Source organism: Myxocyprinus asiaticus, chromosome 28, assembly GCF_019703515.2.
Source record: "Myxocyprinus asiaticus isolate MX2 ecotype Aquarium Trade chromosome 28, UBuf_Myxa_2, whole genome shotgun sequence".
Lineage (NCBI taxonomy): Eukaryota > Metazoa > Chordata > Actinopteri > Cypriniformes > Catostomidae > Myxocyprinus > Myxocyprinus asiaticus.
Genome location: NC_059371.1, coordinates 5,460,660 through 5,479,410, shown reverse-complemented (window position 1 = coordinate 5,479,410; position 18,751 = coordinate 5,460,660). Strand labels below are relative to the sequence as shown.

The window sequence follows — 18,751 nt, the reverse complement described above, 5'->3', positions numbered from 1 at the left end:
AAACGGAAAAATATTATGCCGACACTTGTGAAATTCTATCGATAATTTGCGTTTCCATCAGCTTTATTTTGATGTGCTAAAACATTTTTCGCAAAAAATCCTTGAGTGGAAACGTAGTTAGTGTTTATCAGCCTCATATTACTAAGTCAAACCTGGAGGTAATTAAAAATGCACCTGCACTTTCCTCCAACACCACCATAAGGTTTGTAAGAAAACTATGGTTTGACATTCAGTTTTGCACAGAGGGGAAGAGAAGGAATCCTGGAGCTATCAAATATGTATTTTGCTGTCCGGCAAGACAATTTAAATTGTAATACGATTAACATCTAATAATGCAGCGCATATTGATATATGCAATTAACTGCCATTAATTCGATGAATTAATCAGAACATTATGCCATTGATTTGATTAATACATTTTAACCAATTGATAACCCTATCAAATATATTTAATTAAATTAAAAATCTTAAAAATAGGCTTAAATATATATATTTTTTATTGTGTGCTCATGTGAGATAGCAAATGGTTTTGCATTTGTGAGTTATTGTGAATGAGCTTCTCTCATGGACTCATAAATGTGCACAGGACAAGGCAAAGGTGAAGTCATAAAATAGTCAGGTCTTCAGAAGACTTGGAATACGATGCATAAGTCGTTTGGACTTCTTTTATGACACTGTTGGGTGCTGTTTTAAGCTTTTAAGTGAGTCACTGTCAACTCCAATGGTTTAGAAATCAGTGATCACGTCATTTCTTAAAATATCTCATTTTGTGTTTCGCAAAAAGAGAAAGTCATACGGGTTAAGAACAACATGAGGGTGAGTAAATAGTGAGAAAATTATAATTTTGGGGTGAATTATTGATTTAAGTACCGCCTTTCACTGACCATTTGTTAAAAAAAGAGAAAAAAAAAGTTACTTTAATTTCATTTTCAGGCCCTATTTTGTACCCTATTCATGGAACAAGCCTTCTGTAGTTGCCACAAAATCATACAGTATGCCAAGAATGGAAATCTTCAATGCAAATCCATGCTGTGAAAATTTCTATAGAGGATTTTCTGCTCAGACAATGCCTTCTCTAACAAACAAGTAAAGTCCATGCCAGTACTCTGGTCTTTAAGTGGTAGAAAATAACTCAACACATCACCACAACTAATCACAGGCAGAACAGACTGAACGCTGGGTTAGAAAAGCCTGGACTATGAACAATGTATTTAAATAAATGGGCACGCAGGACGACTACAGTAGCCATGTCATCACATGAGATGCTAATCTTCTTTCGTTTCCATGAAAGTGAAATCTCTTTATTCATGAAGTGGTTCTGTTTTCATCTTAGAAAAATGGAAAAACGATTCATGCAAAGAGGTCTTGTAAGGTCAGCAATTTGTTTTAAAGTTGCAATCCACAATATTATTTAATAAATATTTAAAATATATATTTAATATTAATATTGCAACATCATCTTTTTAGGATCTGCAATTACAATCTTGCATGTAGATTCTGAGCACTATATAGTGGAGGATGCAGCTGACCACCATTATCTGACACACTTTTGCAGGACTGCACAGCATCACTCTACTACTGTGATCCAGACACCTAAATCATCACTTTAACATGCTGAAAGTGTGCTTAACTACACTGTGCATCTGGATAGATGACAGGTTATTATGCTCTTCTCCATCATTTGATCATTATTTGGTAAATTACTGCTGCCATAATTGATAAAAAAAAAAATGCACACAAACATATCATTTAAATATAATTCAGTTTACTGCCTGCTTTCCATGGGCGGTAGTATCGTAATGTAAATTGCACCAGGCAAACTGCATGGAGTGTATAAAGAGCATTAGTGTATAAATTAGCCTAATTTACATAGAAAGGAAGCATGTTTGCGTGGAAAAGAATGCCAATTACATAATTTAAATACTTAAAGATGCAGCGCTGTTTCAGTGCTGTTCGTACCTGCTTAAACTAGCTGAATTTACCCCTTATTGTTTTAATATAAAGCTAATTAAAAAGACTACAGACTAACCCAAACTTTAACTGTAAACGAAACCCTTTGCTTTTATAAAAAAAAGAAAATGATTTTCTTTATTTATGAATTATTTTTACCTTTGATGATGTTTCCAAAGGGAGGTTTTGTCAGATTTAGCTCACTTCTGGGGACAATTGTGTCCCTAAACTATAAATAAATAAACCATCAAACACACACATAAACATCAACGTTCTCACACTCACAAACATACAGGGGGGCGTTTGTGAATATTTGTGGAGGACTTTTTAAAAGATAATGTGTGTTTAAAAGATGGCCACAAAAACAGCTTTATTTCATAACCAAACATTGACACAGATGGATCAGATTATCTCACGGCGGGCCGTAAGTGATAACACACACACATGCATATACAAACACTACATCACACAGCAGAGTGACTAAGCACATCCAGCCCAAGACACCAACTGATCAATGAATCAATTATTTTAAATGCATTTTTTTACATGAATATTGTTTGGGGTAAAAAAATGGAGAATAAGCTAATTTAATTCTATAACATGTGTCATTTGTAAGGATGTCCACACAGATCCTCTGTACAGTTACACTGCAAGTTTTTTTTATTTTTTTTTTTATGTTAGGTTATGATATGTCTCTGCGGTGAAGTAAAGCAGGAAGTTCAGAAACAAAACTTTGATACTGACGATTACTTTTTTACTGATAGCCGAGATTGGAAATTTAATTGTGTCTTTCTGCCTATTTTTAGATTTAGGTTGCTTATGCCATTATCTAATGGTAAATTAAAAGGATATAAAAAAACTAATTATGGCAAAGATATAACCATTTAAAGCTGAAGTGTGTAAATTCTGCAGCACTAGCCCCATTAAAGAAAGTTGCAAAAATAAACATTGTTTTCATACAGCTTACCCAAACACACTTTCCAGTGTTGACACTACTGTGGGGGTAATCCACGGGGCCATGCCTCCTCACTTCGACCACTTTCCCCCCCACCCCAGCTAAAATGGTGGGTGGGGGCCCACGGTGCCGTGCCCCCTCATTTTTACCACCGTGCCCCCTCACTTTGACCATTTTTCCCCCCTGCCCCAGATACAATGGGGGGGTGTCCCATTACTTCATCACTTTGGGGGGCTCATGGGGCCATGCAGGATCACTTTGACCACTTTGCCCCCTGCCCCAAATAATGTGGGTGGGTGTCCCCTCACTTCAACCACTTTGCACCATGTCCCAGCTAAAGGGGGGGGGGGGGCACCTAGGGCCATGCATAGACAGCTCAATTTGCATGCTCCGTATTAATATTCAGATTGTGCCTGCTGTCCATTCCACTCGCAACCTCTCATTGAATAAGAATTGTGACATCGCTCCCTGTGCTTTTACTTCGCCAACCCTCTCACTGTCACAGAATCAGTAGAGGCAGCACCCAAATGCAGAGTAAAAACAAAAAGCTTTATTAATACAAAAATAAACAAAGACAAAAACTCAAACTAAATCTTCTAGGTAAAGGATGGGCTGGAGGAAAAAGGAAAAAACACAGTTGTTGACAGACACAGATTATTAACGCAAGTGCATCCCGCCACGTGACATAAACGCAATGCACTCATGCCAACAAAAGACAAGACATGGAGCATGAGTGTCCGGATCCCGACACCAAAACTGAAACCGAACTAGACAAGGAGGTCAGGATCTAGACACCATGCTCCGGACATGAAACACGAGACCGACCAAAGAGTGCACGGCAGGGAAACCACAACAGAAGCCGTGCGCTCACACAAAGACAGAAAACGAAACACAAAACAGACACAGAACAATGATGTCACGATCCTGTCAAACAAAAACCCAGACTGACAGAGTGACAGGATCTTTACACTCACTTCTGCTGCTGTATGTATCATTGAAATAGTGGAGTGCCCATGAAAAAGTCTCTTTAACTTAAACACAAAGGTGAATGGACGATAATGGCGCCGTACAGAACAGGTTAAGCAAGGAATAAAAATAAAGCAAATATAATAGCAAATTTTAACTGCTCATTTTAGTTAAAATTCATCATCAGTTATCTCAGTGCAGCAGGACAGTTGCAATCATTCATTTGCTTGGGCACCTCCCTCAGGAAGAATCACTTTGTCACTCAGGCCTGCTGATAAAAATGGCCAGGGTAAGCATGCTTACCACAATGAGTAAGCCGATCAGCAGTGCTTTCACTCTGTCCCTCTACTCATTGATTGGCTGCAATTTTTGTGGCAACACGTCCAAGTGTAACTTGCAACAGCTAAAATGAATAACTTTACTGACAGCCTATTGGAATTTCGGAAAGTTAATTTCAAAGGAAAAAGGGAATTCTGACGGCTTTCATCGCAGCCTGGTTTATGCCACCAGCAACAATTTTTCGTCACACGGCAGCTTGAAATATCACACTTTTACTTTCCCAAAATTGTGGGTTTTTTAGTCTCAAAAATCTGGCCCTCTCTGTTTGGCACTGCTCAAAAATGTGTGCGCAAAGTGTATGGGTTGGGTCAAGTGTTATTTAATTCTGAGGTTCTTCTCTGATTTTTTGACCGTCTGCATCCTATTACTGTATAGTTAATTCCCTCAAGCACCAGTGAAAAAAATAAAGACAGCACATTCATAAGAATTTGGTAGGGAAAATGGACTGTATGCAATGAATTAGAAGAATAGAAATATGGACTTACATTCTTTTGTGCATTAACTGCATTCTTGTTGTATATCAGGCATATTTCTATGACAGTGACACGCACCTTTTATATGCATGAAAAATGTGGTTCAGGATTTGGATGTACACTCTATTAAATAATAGAGAATATAAGTATTATTAATCATACTGATCTACTGATACACAAATCGTGACAAGTATTAACAGTGATTGTATCGGCAAGCACTTCAATTCTACCGGTCAATTTTGCTTTAAAAATTTAATTCATTTATTAAAACACAAACGTAGTGATCAAAAAAAATTTATAAAACTGCCTCCAAAAATACAAACATTTTACCCTCTCCAACTGGTTCCACCAGGCCCTTTTACAGTGACTTTAAAATCACTCAACAACAACAGGTGGAGAAATACTAATACAAATTAGATCATAAATACAATTGTAAATATAGACATAATAATAGTATTTGAAAAATAAACTATGACCACTAGAAGGTGTAACACAAATCTCATAATTTTCTGTTTTGTAAAACGGCTACAACAGTGATTGTAATGAGGAGGAGGGCGTGGACGGCCTGTAAGGATGCACACCCAGCGCTGAGTTGCCTAATCAGCGGGAGAGAGATAAAGGAGGAGCTGTGGACACCAGAGAGAGAGAGAGAGACGCACGCGGCTGCTCTGTGTGTGTGATGATATGCTTTCAGTTCAGCGTTTGTGTTAATTAAAGTCTTTTTGATGGTTAATCCGGTTCCTGCTTCCTCCTTTCCCTACCGAACAAGAGGCTTGTCTGCCACAGTGGTGCCGAAACCCGGGACTGGAGGAAGATACACCATCAGAGAGCCCTCGCTGCTGACAGAAGTTCGCGGAGGAGGCAGAGAAGCCCGCTGCCATCCGCCAGGAAGCAGAGGAGCCTGCTGCCATCCGACAGGAGACGGAGGAGCATGCTGCCATCTGCCAGGAGGCGAAATCCAGTGCCATCACCTGGCATCGTGGAGGATTGCTGAACAGCTGCCTGAGAACCTAGATAAGACGTTGCGCATGGTCAATGCGAGTAGCCCTGTGCTTAGCACTCACGAGTGCATAATTTTTCCACTTTAAGGGAAAATTAACCTTCAAATGGTTAAAGTTAAAGTTGACTCTGCATATTAAGCTCGGATGTGCAAAATATTTTAACATCCAAAATATTACATTACTAATTACATTACTTTGAAATGCCTAATAAACATCTTATCCTCCTCTGAACTCTCATCAACAAGCCGTTTTTGCCCACAGAACTGCCGCTCACTGGATGTTTTTTTGTTTTTGGCACCATTCTAAGTAAACTCTAGAGACTATTGTGTGTGCAAATCCCAGGAGATCTGCAGTTACAGAAATACTCAAACCAGCCCATCTGGCACCAACAATCATGCCACGATCTAAATCACAGAGATCAAATTTTTTCCCCATTCTGATGGTTGATGTGAACATTAACTGAAGCTCCTGACTTAAATTTTTTGAGCATGATTTTATACATTACATTGCTGCCACATAGTAGGTGTACAGGTGTACCTAATAAAGTGCTCGGTGAGTATATTTACAAATTATGCTTTTTCGTTTATACACCTGTGACTTAAGCCAAAGTGTTTAATTTAATATTGTGACCTAAATGGCATATGGTTATTATAGTACATATAGTATAGTTATTCTGTTATAATGTTATATCGATCTGTTATACTGTACTGCATGACGTTTTCACTTGTAGCAAACAAAAACTATTTATTTTATTTTTTGGCGTGTTTTAATTAAAAAATTTTGGGAAAGTAGTATACATTTTTTATTTTATATTAGGTTTATAGGTTATCTGCCATAACATTAAACTAATTATTAGAAATAAAAAAAATCCAGATCACAAAACCTTAAAATTGCAAACCAGATATCAATATAATACTGTATATATGCAGTATATACTCGCAAGGTCCCTGCTGATTCCAATCCCATCTAAAACAACATTCCTCTTTCAGAAGTATAAAAAGAGTGTCAGCCCACCAGTTCTCAGTGATACATGTGTTTGTGCATGTGTGTGTGTGTGTGTGTGTGTGTGTGTGTGTGTCTGTGTGCGAGTCTCTTGGGAGAACAGCAGGAAATTCCTCCAGCTCAATAATCTCAGTGTGATCAGTCTAGACTGGGCAGAGCAGCGCTGAGGTCCATCCTGGCTGGACCAGTCGGCTCCATCAGACCCCGCACCCGCTGCCCCTGCGGCCCAGGGTTTGAGGGGATGAGGTCCTGTGTCAGTCTGGACAGGGTTTGATTTCAGAATGCCTTAAGCTGTGTCTGTACACATATACTCATAAATGAGTATATACACAAACACAGAGCATTTGTGTTCAGTGGCTGTCTGGAGAGCAGGTTTGATATCACTAGCAGCACTCACACACACAAACACACTTACTGTTATGAATGAGGAGATGGCGCTGTAAGGAGAACGGGGTACGGAACAGGGCTTTACACTCCTCACACTGAAACGGCCTCTCCTCAGAATGAGTCTACAGAGACAGACAGACAGGTCTGAGTTCAGGACAATTTAATTAATGTGTCAAAAACAGCATGAGACATCATTAGCGATGCATTCAACTTCCGTAATGTAACATTTTAGAATAAAACGGCATTCAGCAGGAAATAGATGTAGGAGGGACGTGATTTTCACCAGCGGGATTTGATTGGATGGAGACATGTGAAGCTATGGTTGATATTATTTTGTCTCACCCACTTGGTTTTAGTTCTATCAGCAGAGTTGTTTCAGACGCTGAGAAAATAGCAGTTCAGAAGTAAAATGTCCACTGAGTGGTGCTAAAAGCGGGTAAAACGTTCTCCTAAACAGATCAGGTTTAAGGTTAATAATCTATCAAGTTTTAAATCAACAAAATCATCCTCCCTACCCTAAACATTAAACCTAAACCTAAATGATAGTGTCATAAAAGTAAATGTGAGATGAAAAACACAACCACGTCATTTTGTGGTGCTTCTATGACACTCACGGATCGACTCGTTTGCTCTTCAGGACTCGTACCCCTTTGCATCGCAAGTGCAACACTGTCAGTTGAGCTACCGCGCAGTTTGATCACGCTTGAACAAGCTAGTAAATGTAGTTGTTTATGTCATGCAAATGTGTATTGCTTGACAAGTCATGCAAAGTCATAAGATAGCATTGTGTGAAAAACAGTGTTAAAAGTAACTGTTTATGAACTGATAATTAGCTATTTACTCATAATTTGAGTGAAGGTGAATAAAAGTCATTGTTGTCATAGCGCCTCTAGTGTTCATTTGAGCAGGAAACTGCAGCGATACGTACAACAAGCCATGTAAAAATAATTTTGCAAAAATCTAGGTATAGTAACGCGATGGACTCTTTCCAATCCCAAACACTCTTTCTGTTGTGAGCTGTGTGGGGTTTTGGGGTTAATGTTATCTGTGGGTTGTAAAGGTCAGGGGTGGTATGGGGTCATTACAGGTCATGGTTAGGCTGAAGGTTCTGATTAGGCTCCACAGTGGCTGATTGAGCTGAAGATCTCCATTAAGATAACATCTCAGCAGTTTATTTGTCTAAAAATCTGTTGGATCAATATGTCGGTCTCTCTGTCCATCAAGCCATCTGTCTTTTCTGTCTGACTCTAGACTGGTACAGCAGAATCGCAGGATTCAGGCCTCTCAGGACCTCAAAAAAATCTGAATTCAGACCAGATCAGACCCCAGTACCTTCTTATGGTTCTTGTAGACGTTGCGATGGGCGAACTCTTTCCAGCACAGCTTACACTTGTACGGTTTGTCTTCACTGTGGATGATCTTATGGGCCGTGGCTTGATCCAGACGCTTGAAACTTCGGCTGCAGATTTCGCAGGTGAACGGACGCTTTTCTACATACACATATAAGCATTAACAAACACTCTTTCAATGACCAAATCACTTGACTGATGACTGATCATATTTACTTTACATCTGTATTAAATCTACTAAGCAAAAGTTTGCACAGTTTTACAGTAAATGTATGAAATGAGTGTGTGTGTTTTACCAGAGTGTGTGATCATGTGTCGCTTCAGTTGATTCGTAGAGATGAACTTTTTATCGCAGGCAGTACAGTCAAATATCTCATGAACCTGAAAATACACCAAAACATTTGTAATATTTCAAAAGAATAACACAATATAGTGTCAAGTAGTGTGATTCACAGACACAAAACAATAAAAATGTATTTAATATTTGCAGGCCTTTTTTGAAGCTCTGGAATTATCATTGTCTTATTATGTGCTTAGTAACCACAAAGCAAAGCACACTGACAGAAACACAGAACAGAAAGCCCAACAGAATGTAAGAGCATAATGACCAGAACACATTTGTGCTCTTTAAATGGACCGTTGAGGGTGATTGTTGAACTCTTGGGTGGGATTCAGTTGCCTGTTCTTGCTGTGTAACCTTGAAAGTATCCTCAACCCAACTCACAAAATGTAATGTAATTCAAGATTCGAGCGGTTTTGAAGAACTCCTATGGTAAATACAACTGTGCTCAATGTGAAACACTTCAGTCAGATTTCTCAGAAGGAATCAAAAGGTAAAGATTTTACAAATGGACAATGATAAAACTCTCAAATGTTGTATGTGTCACGGTATGTTATGTAAAACCGATGTTGAGGAAGATACTTTGAAACTGTATCTTACCACTACTCATAATTTAAATCTTAAACTGTAGTCAAACTGCTCTTTTGAAGTTATTAGTGGTTAACTAAGTATTTAACTAGCTAAATACATTGATGTTACTTAAAGAGGCAATATCTACTTAATTTTGCTTGAATATGAAGAATAATTATAATTAGGGCTGTCGATTTAACGTGTTTACTCTGTGCGATTAATTATTTAAAAAAAATTAAGGCAATTAATCATGTCCCTGGACCGTATTAAGGATGTATTCCTAACAATCCGAGCAACTCAAGGTTAAAGTACCACCTGTTTTCAGCAGGGAGGGCAGTAAGCACAACTCCAGCTGTATCGGCAACACGCAGCTGTACAGACAGCAAACCACACTCAGGCTTGCTTGACACCAGCGACAGCACAAGATGAGAATGTGATCTTGTGTTCAAACACAGCTGGACGGAACGCAATTCTGACGTGTTTCGATCCTTGAGATGTGTTTAAAACTGCTTTAATTTGACACAGTAACCTAAAAACACTGTGTTTTGTCATGGTTGGGGATCTGCCTGACGGGACCGTGGCAGTATCAGCCTGCCTATCGTTTTGTGTACCCCCTTTTGTGTGAGCGCACGGGTGTGGTTGATTGGGACCGCTGTGCACTCTCCGGTGATGTCATGGTCCTGTCAACCTGTCAGGTTGGGTTTTGTCTGACGAGAACCATGACATCATCGTCCCCTGTCTGTCTTGTGTTTCGTGTTCGTGCTGTGTGTGGCCTTCCGGTGAAGTCACGGTCCTGGCACCTTGCCAGGTTGTGTATTTCGCCTTGAGGACCATGGCATCATCGTTCCCTGTCTGTTTTTGTCAAAGCCTGTTTACGTTTTGCCCTTATGTGTTTCAGGTGCCGCTGGCGTGCTGAATCAGCGTTTCCATGGGAACCTTAATTGTTTCCATGGGAAACAATTACAATCTTTACAACCTTCAGCTGCGAGCAACACCTGCCTCTTGTTTGTTCCTCTTATTTAATTCCCCGCGTGTGTCATGTCTGATGCCGGATCATTGTGACTGTTACTGTGGTGTTTGCTGTTGTGTTAGTACTGTCTACGTGAAGGTATTGTCTGCTGCCTAGGATTAACTATGCTCTTTGTGTAGTTGGAGCAGGCTCGTGTGTTGGTTGGTGGCCTGTCTCTAGAAGTGAGGTTTCCCTCTAGATCGCCTTTGCCTGTGATCGGTTGCCCAGTATTCCCATGGAGGAGGATTCCTCGTCTCCGCCCGCATTCAGGGGAGACTGTTGCCTTGGCATGACTTTCTGTTGTTTTGAAGAAAGAATTCTGTGTTTGATTGATAAATCCAATTGGACTATTTCCTCTGCTTTTGGGTCCCGTCTCTCTCGCAACGCGACACGACGCAACCAAAGTGAGACGCTCCAAAAGCACCCGTCTGATGCATGTGTACATCGATGTGTCCTTAAAAAAGCTATTATAATAAATCTCTCGGACAGATTGACGAATTCAACTGTAAAATGGATTGCTAATAATATGAAAATAAACAATGTATTGCCTTCTAAAGCCACTTTTTGTGTTATCATTGCTTTACTCTTCTGCCACAATAATGTAATGTGTTTTAATTGTCTGAATTATTATATTTATAATATATTATATTTATAACTATTTAAAAATAACTATTTATATATACTTAATCATTATATATTAAATAATTTCTAAGCAAATATTCATATATGTGATTAATTGCGATTAATTTGATTAATCGCCATATCGTAATAAATTCATAAAAAAATCGAATGACAGCTCTAATTGTAATTTATGATATACAGTAATAATTAAACAACTTACAATACTTGAAATTAAATTACAGAATTTGTTCTAAAAATCAGAGCAGTTTTTATCTGCCACAAAATCAGAACAAATCTCAAAGTTGAACATTAATTGCATTACACTAAATACAAAAACCAAAAATGTTAATAAACTGAATCGAAAGCAAGGTGAGTAATGTCAGAATGGCTTTAAACAGATGCTATGCGGTGGTGTTACACAAAGCAATCGCCTAATTAAGGACTCGTTGAAGTTTTAAAAAAAAACATTATTTCCACTGGAGAATCCGTTGCTGTCAAACAATGCAACCCAAATATAAATCTGAGGGACTTTTCAGTGGTATTTTTATAGCCACTCAAAAAGGCATTGGCTCATAGTCCTGTTATGATAAACTTTTAAACTGTTAAGCAAATGTTATGTTTAAAAAATTCTGTGCAATAATCCGTTGTCTGCTCTATTATGACAATAAAACTACCTGAATTTCCCCATCTGTGTTTAAAAAATACTTTATATAGTGTGAAAATATAGTTGGCCTAAAAGTATTTGGACACCTAAAAATATATAAATCTCACCAAGTGGTTGTTGAGTTGAGTTGAGTATACTTTATTGTCCCATAAGGGAAATTTGTTTTGGACTACATACACCACAGCCAGAACACACAAAAAACTTGAACATACTCACAAATATTAAATAGCAACAATATCCTAATACAACAACATATAATATATAAAAACACTAAAACCATGAAAATATAAGTCTCAAGTAGTCTTATTTAAAAGTCTGACTGAGGTCCTAAAATGATTTGACCTACTAATTGGGATTCTATATCGTCCTCCAGAGGGCAAAAGACTAAATTCCTCATTCAAAAAATGGGACTGATCATAAACAATTCCTTGGGCTTGCCTCAGTGCCATTTGCTCAAACAATACTTGAATGGGTCGGTTTACTTTCCAGCCTATTATTTTCATAGCAGGTTTTTCTTTTTTTCGTTATTTTCAAGGTGATATCTACAACTTCACTTTTCTAAAAAGTTTTTGAAATTACTTCTAATCAACTGGTGTCAAGGTGTTTTTTCCACTAACGTTTGACAACCAGAAAGCGTCCAAATAATTTTTGTCTTTATTTTGAAAAGCATATTTATTGTTTTATCACTTAAAACCAAATAAGCATGCCATTTGGTTTGATATTTTGGTTTGCACCGACATTCATTTTGTGGCTTAAGTGTCCAAATATTTTTTGGAGCCACTGTAGCTGTTCATGCACGGTCATTTTAATGTGAAATGACAGAGAGCAGCCACTACATGTAAGCACTGAAACTCATTACTAAGATGCTTTTATTGTGTCTTTAAATATTGAGATCAGAGCTACAAGCCTCATTTCTCCAGCTCTACGGCTCCATTCACAGCTCTGATGGCTTGTGAAACGTTTGGCTCTCGTAATCTTCTCATGCCATTGTATGAATGCACAGAGAATCTGTCTACATGTAGAAGAGACTGTACAGAAGGCCTTTAAACTTAAACTCTGAAAGAGCACATCATATATGCAGTATGATGGACAAGGTCTAGTGCAAAAAGGAAGGCTGGATGTCCATTAAACGACAAAGATGAAGAGAGATGGAGAGCCTGTTCAAAAAAAGGCCTCTGACCGAACTGAGTGTGTTGGTTTAAAGGGGCAGCCCAGGAAATCAAATAAGGCCACAGATTTAGACTTCATTCTGCTTAAATTAAACATGAATTCATCATGCTGTGGGGGAGTTGTAAGACCAGTTTTTTATTATATAATGAATTGTTTAGATAAATGTATTCTCAATTTACCATCTGCTGCAGGTATACCACTTTTAAACAGTACTAAACATACAAAAAAAAAAAAAGATCATATTAAACTATATTTCTCTTCCGGATAAGTAAGGGATGATTTACAGTCAGTCGGTCATTACTGATAATGCAACAAAAAAATTTGCACAGCTACGAAGGAAATCAGTTTAGCGCTCATAAAACAAAAATATTTGACCACAGAATGCTGCCATTGACCAATAAGAGGTATTCCAGAGAAACATGTAATGAATGTTAGATAATATCCAGTTTTCAATGGATGCAAGTGTCACATAAAATTCCTTCAGGAAAGAAAACGCCACAGGTTTGTATTGAACAGTGCCTGTGGGACAGATTTTACAGAAACATTAGCAGTTCCTCTGAAGAGAGAGACTGACTGCTGTCCCACGATCAAATGTTCGCCAAAACAGCAAACACAGATGAAGCTCTTGCAGGTTAAAGCCAAATTCAGACAGCTGCACATGGAAAGGCTCCGCTCTCAAAACGGCTGCACTGATAAGCGCTGATGAGTGAACGCTGACAGCAGGAAGTGTCTGTTTCATGTCAGTTTTAGGCAGAGCGAGTGATTATAGTGTTTTCCAGGCCAAACCAGAGTGAGATGTTGGTTTGATGCAGCAGGAACAGGCAGTGGAATCATGGGACTCGGTCCAATCGTAAGAACATTAAACCTGCACGGCGGAATGGACCACTCCGAGGAGTACACAGAGATGTTTTGCGTCTTAGCCAGTATAGTGAATTGGGGAGACATTGAACTTACTGACATTTTTAACTTAGGTCTCAGAGAGCAGATCAAGTCAGGTCTGCCAGGAGGCAAGTGTAAGATGAACTTAGTTGAATACACTGACCATGCGTTATGGATCAGCTCCCCCCTTATGGCGCTACCTCCACACTTCCACCCAGCACTCTTTCGCCAGAGGCGGCACCCAGAGCTCTCTTGCCGGAGGTGGTAACCAATGCTCTCTCTTTGGAGGCGGCAAGCAGTAGAATGCAGAGAAGGAGGGGAAGAAAGGCTCCAGCACAGGTCATGATAACAGAGATGCCTTCCCCTTTCTCTATTGTCGCCATTGCGCAGATTCCTATATTGGAAGCCTCTCTGCTCCCTTCTCCGGTGGTCTTGAAGCTCCCTGTGATGGAGGCCCCTTCGCTCCTTGCTCCGGTGGTCTCAGAGGTCTCTGCAACAGGGGCTCCTTCGCTCTCTGCTCCGGGAGCCCTGGTGGTCCCAGCTTCCATGGTCCCGGTAGTCCCAGCCTTGGTGGTCCCAGCCTCAGTGGTCCCAGCTTCAGTGGTTCCGATGGTCCCAGCCTTAGTGGCCTCAGTCTCTGTGGTCCCAGTTTTGGTGGTCCTGGTGGTCCAATCTTCAGTTGTCCCAGAGGTTTCTGGTTTGGGGTCACTGCCCTCGTCAGTGTCCCCCAGTGCCTTGACTTCACCCGAGTCCTGCAGTGCCTTGACCTTGGCCTCGCCCCATTGGTCTCCTAGCCATCCGCCGGATCCCCCCTGGTCTCTTGGCCATTCTTTGGATCCCCTATGGTTTCCTGGCTGTCCTCTGGATCCTCCGTGGCATTCTGGTCATTCACCAGAGCCCTCGTGACCTGCTGGTCATCCGCCAACGCTTCCATGGTCTCCTGTAGTGTTTGTGTTCTTGTTTCTAGTGTTTCTGGTTTCTTTTGTTGGTTTTATAAGTTTCTATTAAAGGCTGTAATTAGATCCTTTTTTCTCTCATCTCTCAACTCTACAAATGTTACAGCCTCTTTTTATGGTTCTCTTTTATCCTTTTTGGAGCTTGACAGCCCATGGTCACTATGAACTGTTGTTGTCTGGTAAAGATCTATATGAAGGGTTTGAGTTCCACTTGGAAAATAAAAACAGGATATGGGTTTGAAATGAGTGTATAATGGGAAAATATTCAATTTGGAGTGAACTATTTCTTTTAGGACTGAGATTTTACATTGGACATCAGGTGGTGACCCAACACCAAAATTGTTTATCATTCAAAAGTAAATAAATATGTCCTTAAAATCAATCAGTGAAGCTTATTAATATTAATGTTATCTGCATTGGTCCAAAAATATGTGTAACATGCTGAGTTTCTAAATGTCTGAATTTCAATGATATTATACTCTGAGCAGCAATAATTAACTGAAAAAAAAAAAGCATGATCTCCAGTTCCGAGGTGAAATGTTCACAGAGTGGCGCTAAAAGCAAGTTAAGTATTCTCACAAAAACATGAGGTTTTTAAGGCTAATGCTATATTGAGTTTTAAATCAACAAAACCTACCTAACTACCCAAAACCTTAAACCTAAACCTAACCAATAGTTTCATAAAAAGCAAATGTGAGATGAAAACTCAATTAATTAAGCAATCATGTCATTTTGTGGTGCTTCTATGACAATTTTGGCTCAAAAGAAAATGGTTCAGGAACAATGATAAGAAACTGAATTTGACAATTTGACATATTTGAGAGCACAGGCTCTGAATTTTTGATATTTTGGAGAAGAAGATGAAGATTTTTCAGTGCAGCTGTTTATCTGTAATTTCTCAGGTCTTTGTGCAGAAGGAACTCTGACGCCAGCAGTGAGGTTGAGCAGTCTGCTCTCTCCAACTCTTAAATTTCACAAGGGCTGCAGGGATGAGCTTCAACATCAAGCCCACCTCTTACTGAGAGAGACAGAGACAGAGATGGACTCCATACAAGACCGAACGGGAGTCTAAAAGGGATCAGTGTCTTTAATTTCAGCTTTTCAAAAACAATGAAAGAGATGTGAAGAAAATTACAGGGAATACGGATCATCCCGCAACCAGAGAGAGTGGAAAAAAGGAAGACCAGCATGCACTGGATAAACAGAGAAAGGACAGACTGATAGACAGCATGAAAGAGGCGAATGTTTCTTGCATCACTATTCAAGTATTTTAGCTGACATGTGAGTGTGTGAATTGTATGTAACAGAGAAAGACATGAAATTACTTTATGTTCAGTCATGAAACTCTACATAATGCAAGCTGATAGGTCCTTTAAACACGTAACCTGTCAGCCAATCAACTATTTAGTCAATTAACTTGCATTCTTTCCCTTTGTCTTATATAAAAATTGCCTCAGTTATTTGCAGATAGCCAGTTTCAATACAGCGCACTACAAGAGTTTTCTCTTTGAAACCCTCCTCCTCCCAAGCAACACGTGTCTAAATCTGCTTCAAGGTGATTGTATGAATGTCTAATTGTCCAGCAACATGTTTTACATGCTTGACACAGCATGTCTGTGTTCTAGAAGTATTAAATCTTCGTACTTGCACTCCAGCAGCAGCGTATGCAGATCTCTTCCGCCAAGACCAAACCTAATAACTTGTCATATCCATTACAATACTATTACATTTATTCAGAGAGTTGTCATGACTGAAATAATACATTGAAAATAAATAGTCAACATAACTTTTATTTGCACACAAAAACTAACATATAGTGCAAGGTGCGGCCCTATTGCGGACACATTGCTTGATCGGTGCGGTTCATTTCTGTAGAACCGACCGATTCAGACTGAATAGAAAACAGAATTTACAATTATTGGAGGCACAATTACACGCAATCAGAGCATATATTGTTGTTTAATGTAGAGTTATGGGGAGCATAATTTTGGACCAATGAGAGTTCACTGTGGATGGGGCTACTCAGCGCTACACGGTAGATATAGAAACCAAGATGTGACAAAATGTCCCATTTCTTGTCGCGGCTAGTTAGGACAAAACATTTTATCACTAGTCTTTTAATCGTATCTTTATCGTATCAGGTTTGGAAAAGAGGTGCATCCCAAACCACACACTTCTGCACTATTCTACATCATTTTGTAGTGTAAATAGTGCGAGTATTATGTTAACACTGAAAATGCAACAAAAATAAGTGTAATATGAGCACCCGGATGATGCACTTCATTAACCGTCAAAACGGGAGTGTGAAACGTTGGACACTTCATGCACTCGCAGCTTGTCAGACGTAGTGGAAGGGGTGCAGTAACCTGGCTATTCTGAAAAAACAGTTGTAAACAATGGAGAATGTAGCAACTAGCAACATTTCAGTGAAGACAGCACCTTACAAATATATGTTTAATGCTTTACCATCGTCAAGTGTTCCATTTGGGACAATAATACACTTTTAAAATTCATACACTATTTACGTTATGCACCACAGAAAATAGCACGCAGCCATCTTGAAAATTTTGTCTCGGAACTTCCGTTCTAGCGGTTCTATATACTGTAGATATCTATGGTGTTGAAGTCAAAGTGTAATTAATTCAAGCTGTGGACATACTGATGTGCCTCTGTACTCATTAAACTACAAGAGACAATACAAAATCATTAAAAATGTATCGTACGACACCACTGACCATCTTCTCATGTCATTCACCCATCACGTTATAATTAAGGTAAACAGATTTTTTAAGCGTTAAACCGGGACGGGGGGAGGGGTGCAACTATATTTATACACACACACACACACACACACACATATACATGTGAAAGTGTATGTTTTATTTTATATTCTGTTTACAACTATTTTAATCAAATTTAAGCCTCTAAAACATGTAGGGTGACAAATAAATTTGATAAATAAACTTGCATGTGTAATAATACGAGCTGTCACTGTTGGAAATTTCATATCAACTACACATCTTAACACAAATTATTAACAAGTTGAAACCTAAAAATTAAGGAGAATTGCATGTACAGTGCATCCGGAAAATATTCACAGCGCTTCACTTTTTCCACATTTTGTTATGTTACAGCCTTATTCCAAAATGGATTAAATTCATTATTTTCCTCAAAATTCTACAAACAATACCCCATAATGACAATGTGAAAGACGTTTTTTGAAATCTTTGCAAAGGCACACACCTGTCTATATAAGGTCCCACAGTTAACAGTGCATGTCAGAGCACAAACCAAGCCATGAAGTCCAAGAAATTGTCTGTAGACCTCCGAGATAGGAGGTACTGAGATATCGAGGCACAGATCTGGGGAAGGGTACAGAAAAATATCTGCAGCATTGAAGGTCCCAATGAGCACAGTGGCCTCCATCATCTGTAAATGGAAGAAGTTTGGAACCACCAGGACTCTTCCTAGAGCTGGCCGCCCAGCCAAACTGAGCGATCGGGGGAGAAGGGCCTTAGACATAGAGGTGACCTAGAACACGATGGTCACTCTGACAGAGCTCCAGCATTTCTCTGTGGAGAGAGGAGAACCTTCCAGAAGAACAACCATCTCTGCAGCACTCCACCAATCAGGCCTGTATGGTAGAGTGGCCAGGCGGAAGACACTCCTCAGTAAAAGGCACATGACAGCCCGCCTGGAGTTTGCCAAAAGGCACCTGAAGGACTCTCAGACCATAAGAAACAAAGATTGAACTCTTTGGCCTGAATGGCAAGCGTCATGTCTGGAGGAAACCAGGCACTGCTCATCACCTGGCCAATACCATCCCTACAGCGAAGCATGGTGGTGGCAGCATCATGCTGTGGGGATGTTTTTCAGCGGCAGAAACTGGGAGACTAGTCAGGATCGAGGGAAAGATGAATGCAGCAATGTAGAGAGACATCCTTGATGAAAACCTGCTCCAGAGCGCTCTGGACCTCAGACTGGGGCGAAGGTTCATCTTCCAACAGGACAACGACCCTAAGCACACAGCTAAGATAACAAAGGAGTGGCTCCGGGACAACTCTGTGAATGTCCTTGAGTGGCCCAGCCAGAGCCCAGACTTGAACCCGATTGAACATCT

The 18,751-nt window shown here is 39.6% G+C and overlaps 1 protein-coding gene across 1 annotated transcript in view; it reads right to left on the bottom strand.

The window, feature by feature from the left end:
- The window catches only part of LOC127418903 (PR domain zinc finger protein 5-like), a 136,274-nt gene that overhangs the window by 69,282 nt on the left and 48,241 nt on the right, over positions 1–18,751 (bottom strand). Inside the window, exons 9-11 of the mRNA XM_051659805.1 lie at positions 8,719–8,803; positions 8,406–8,563; positions 7,102–7,195 (exon numbers count right to left, since the gene is read on the bottom strand). Of these exons, the coding sequence (XP_051515765.1) occupies positions 7,102–7,195; positions 8,406–8,563; positions 8,719–8,803 (337 nt within the window). The remainder of the gene's footprint in view (positions 1–7,101; positions 7,196–8,405; positions 8,564–8,718; positions 8,804–18,751) is intronic.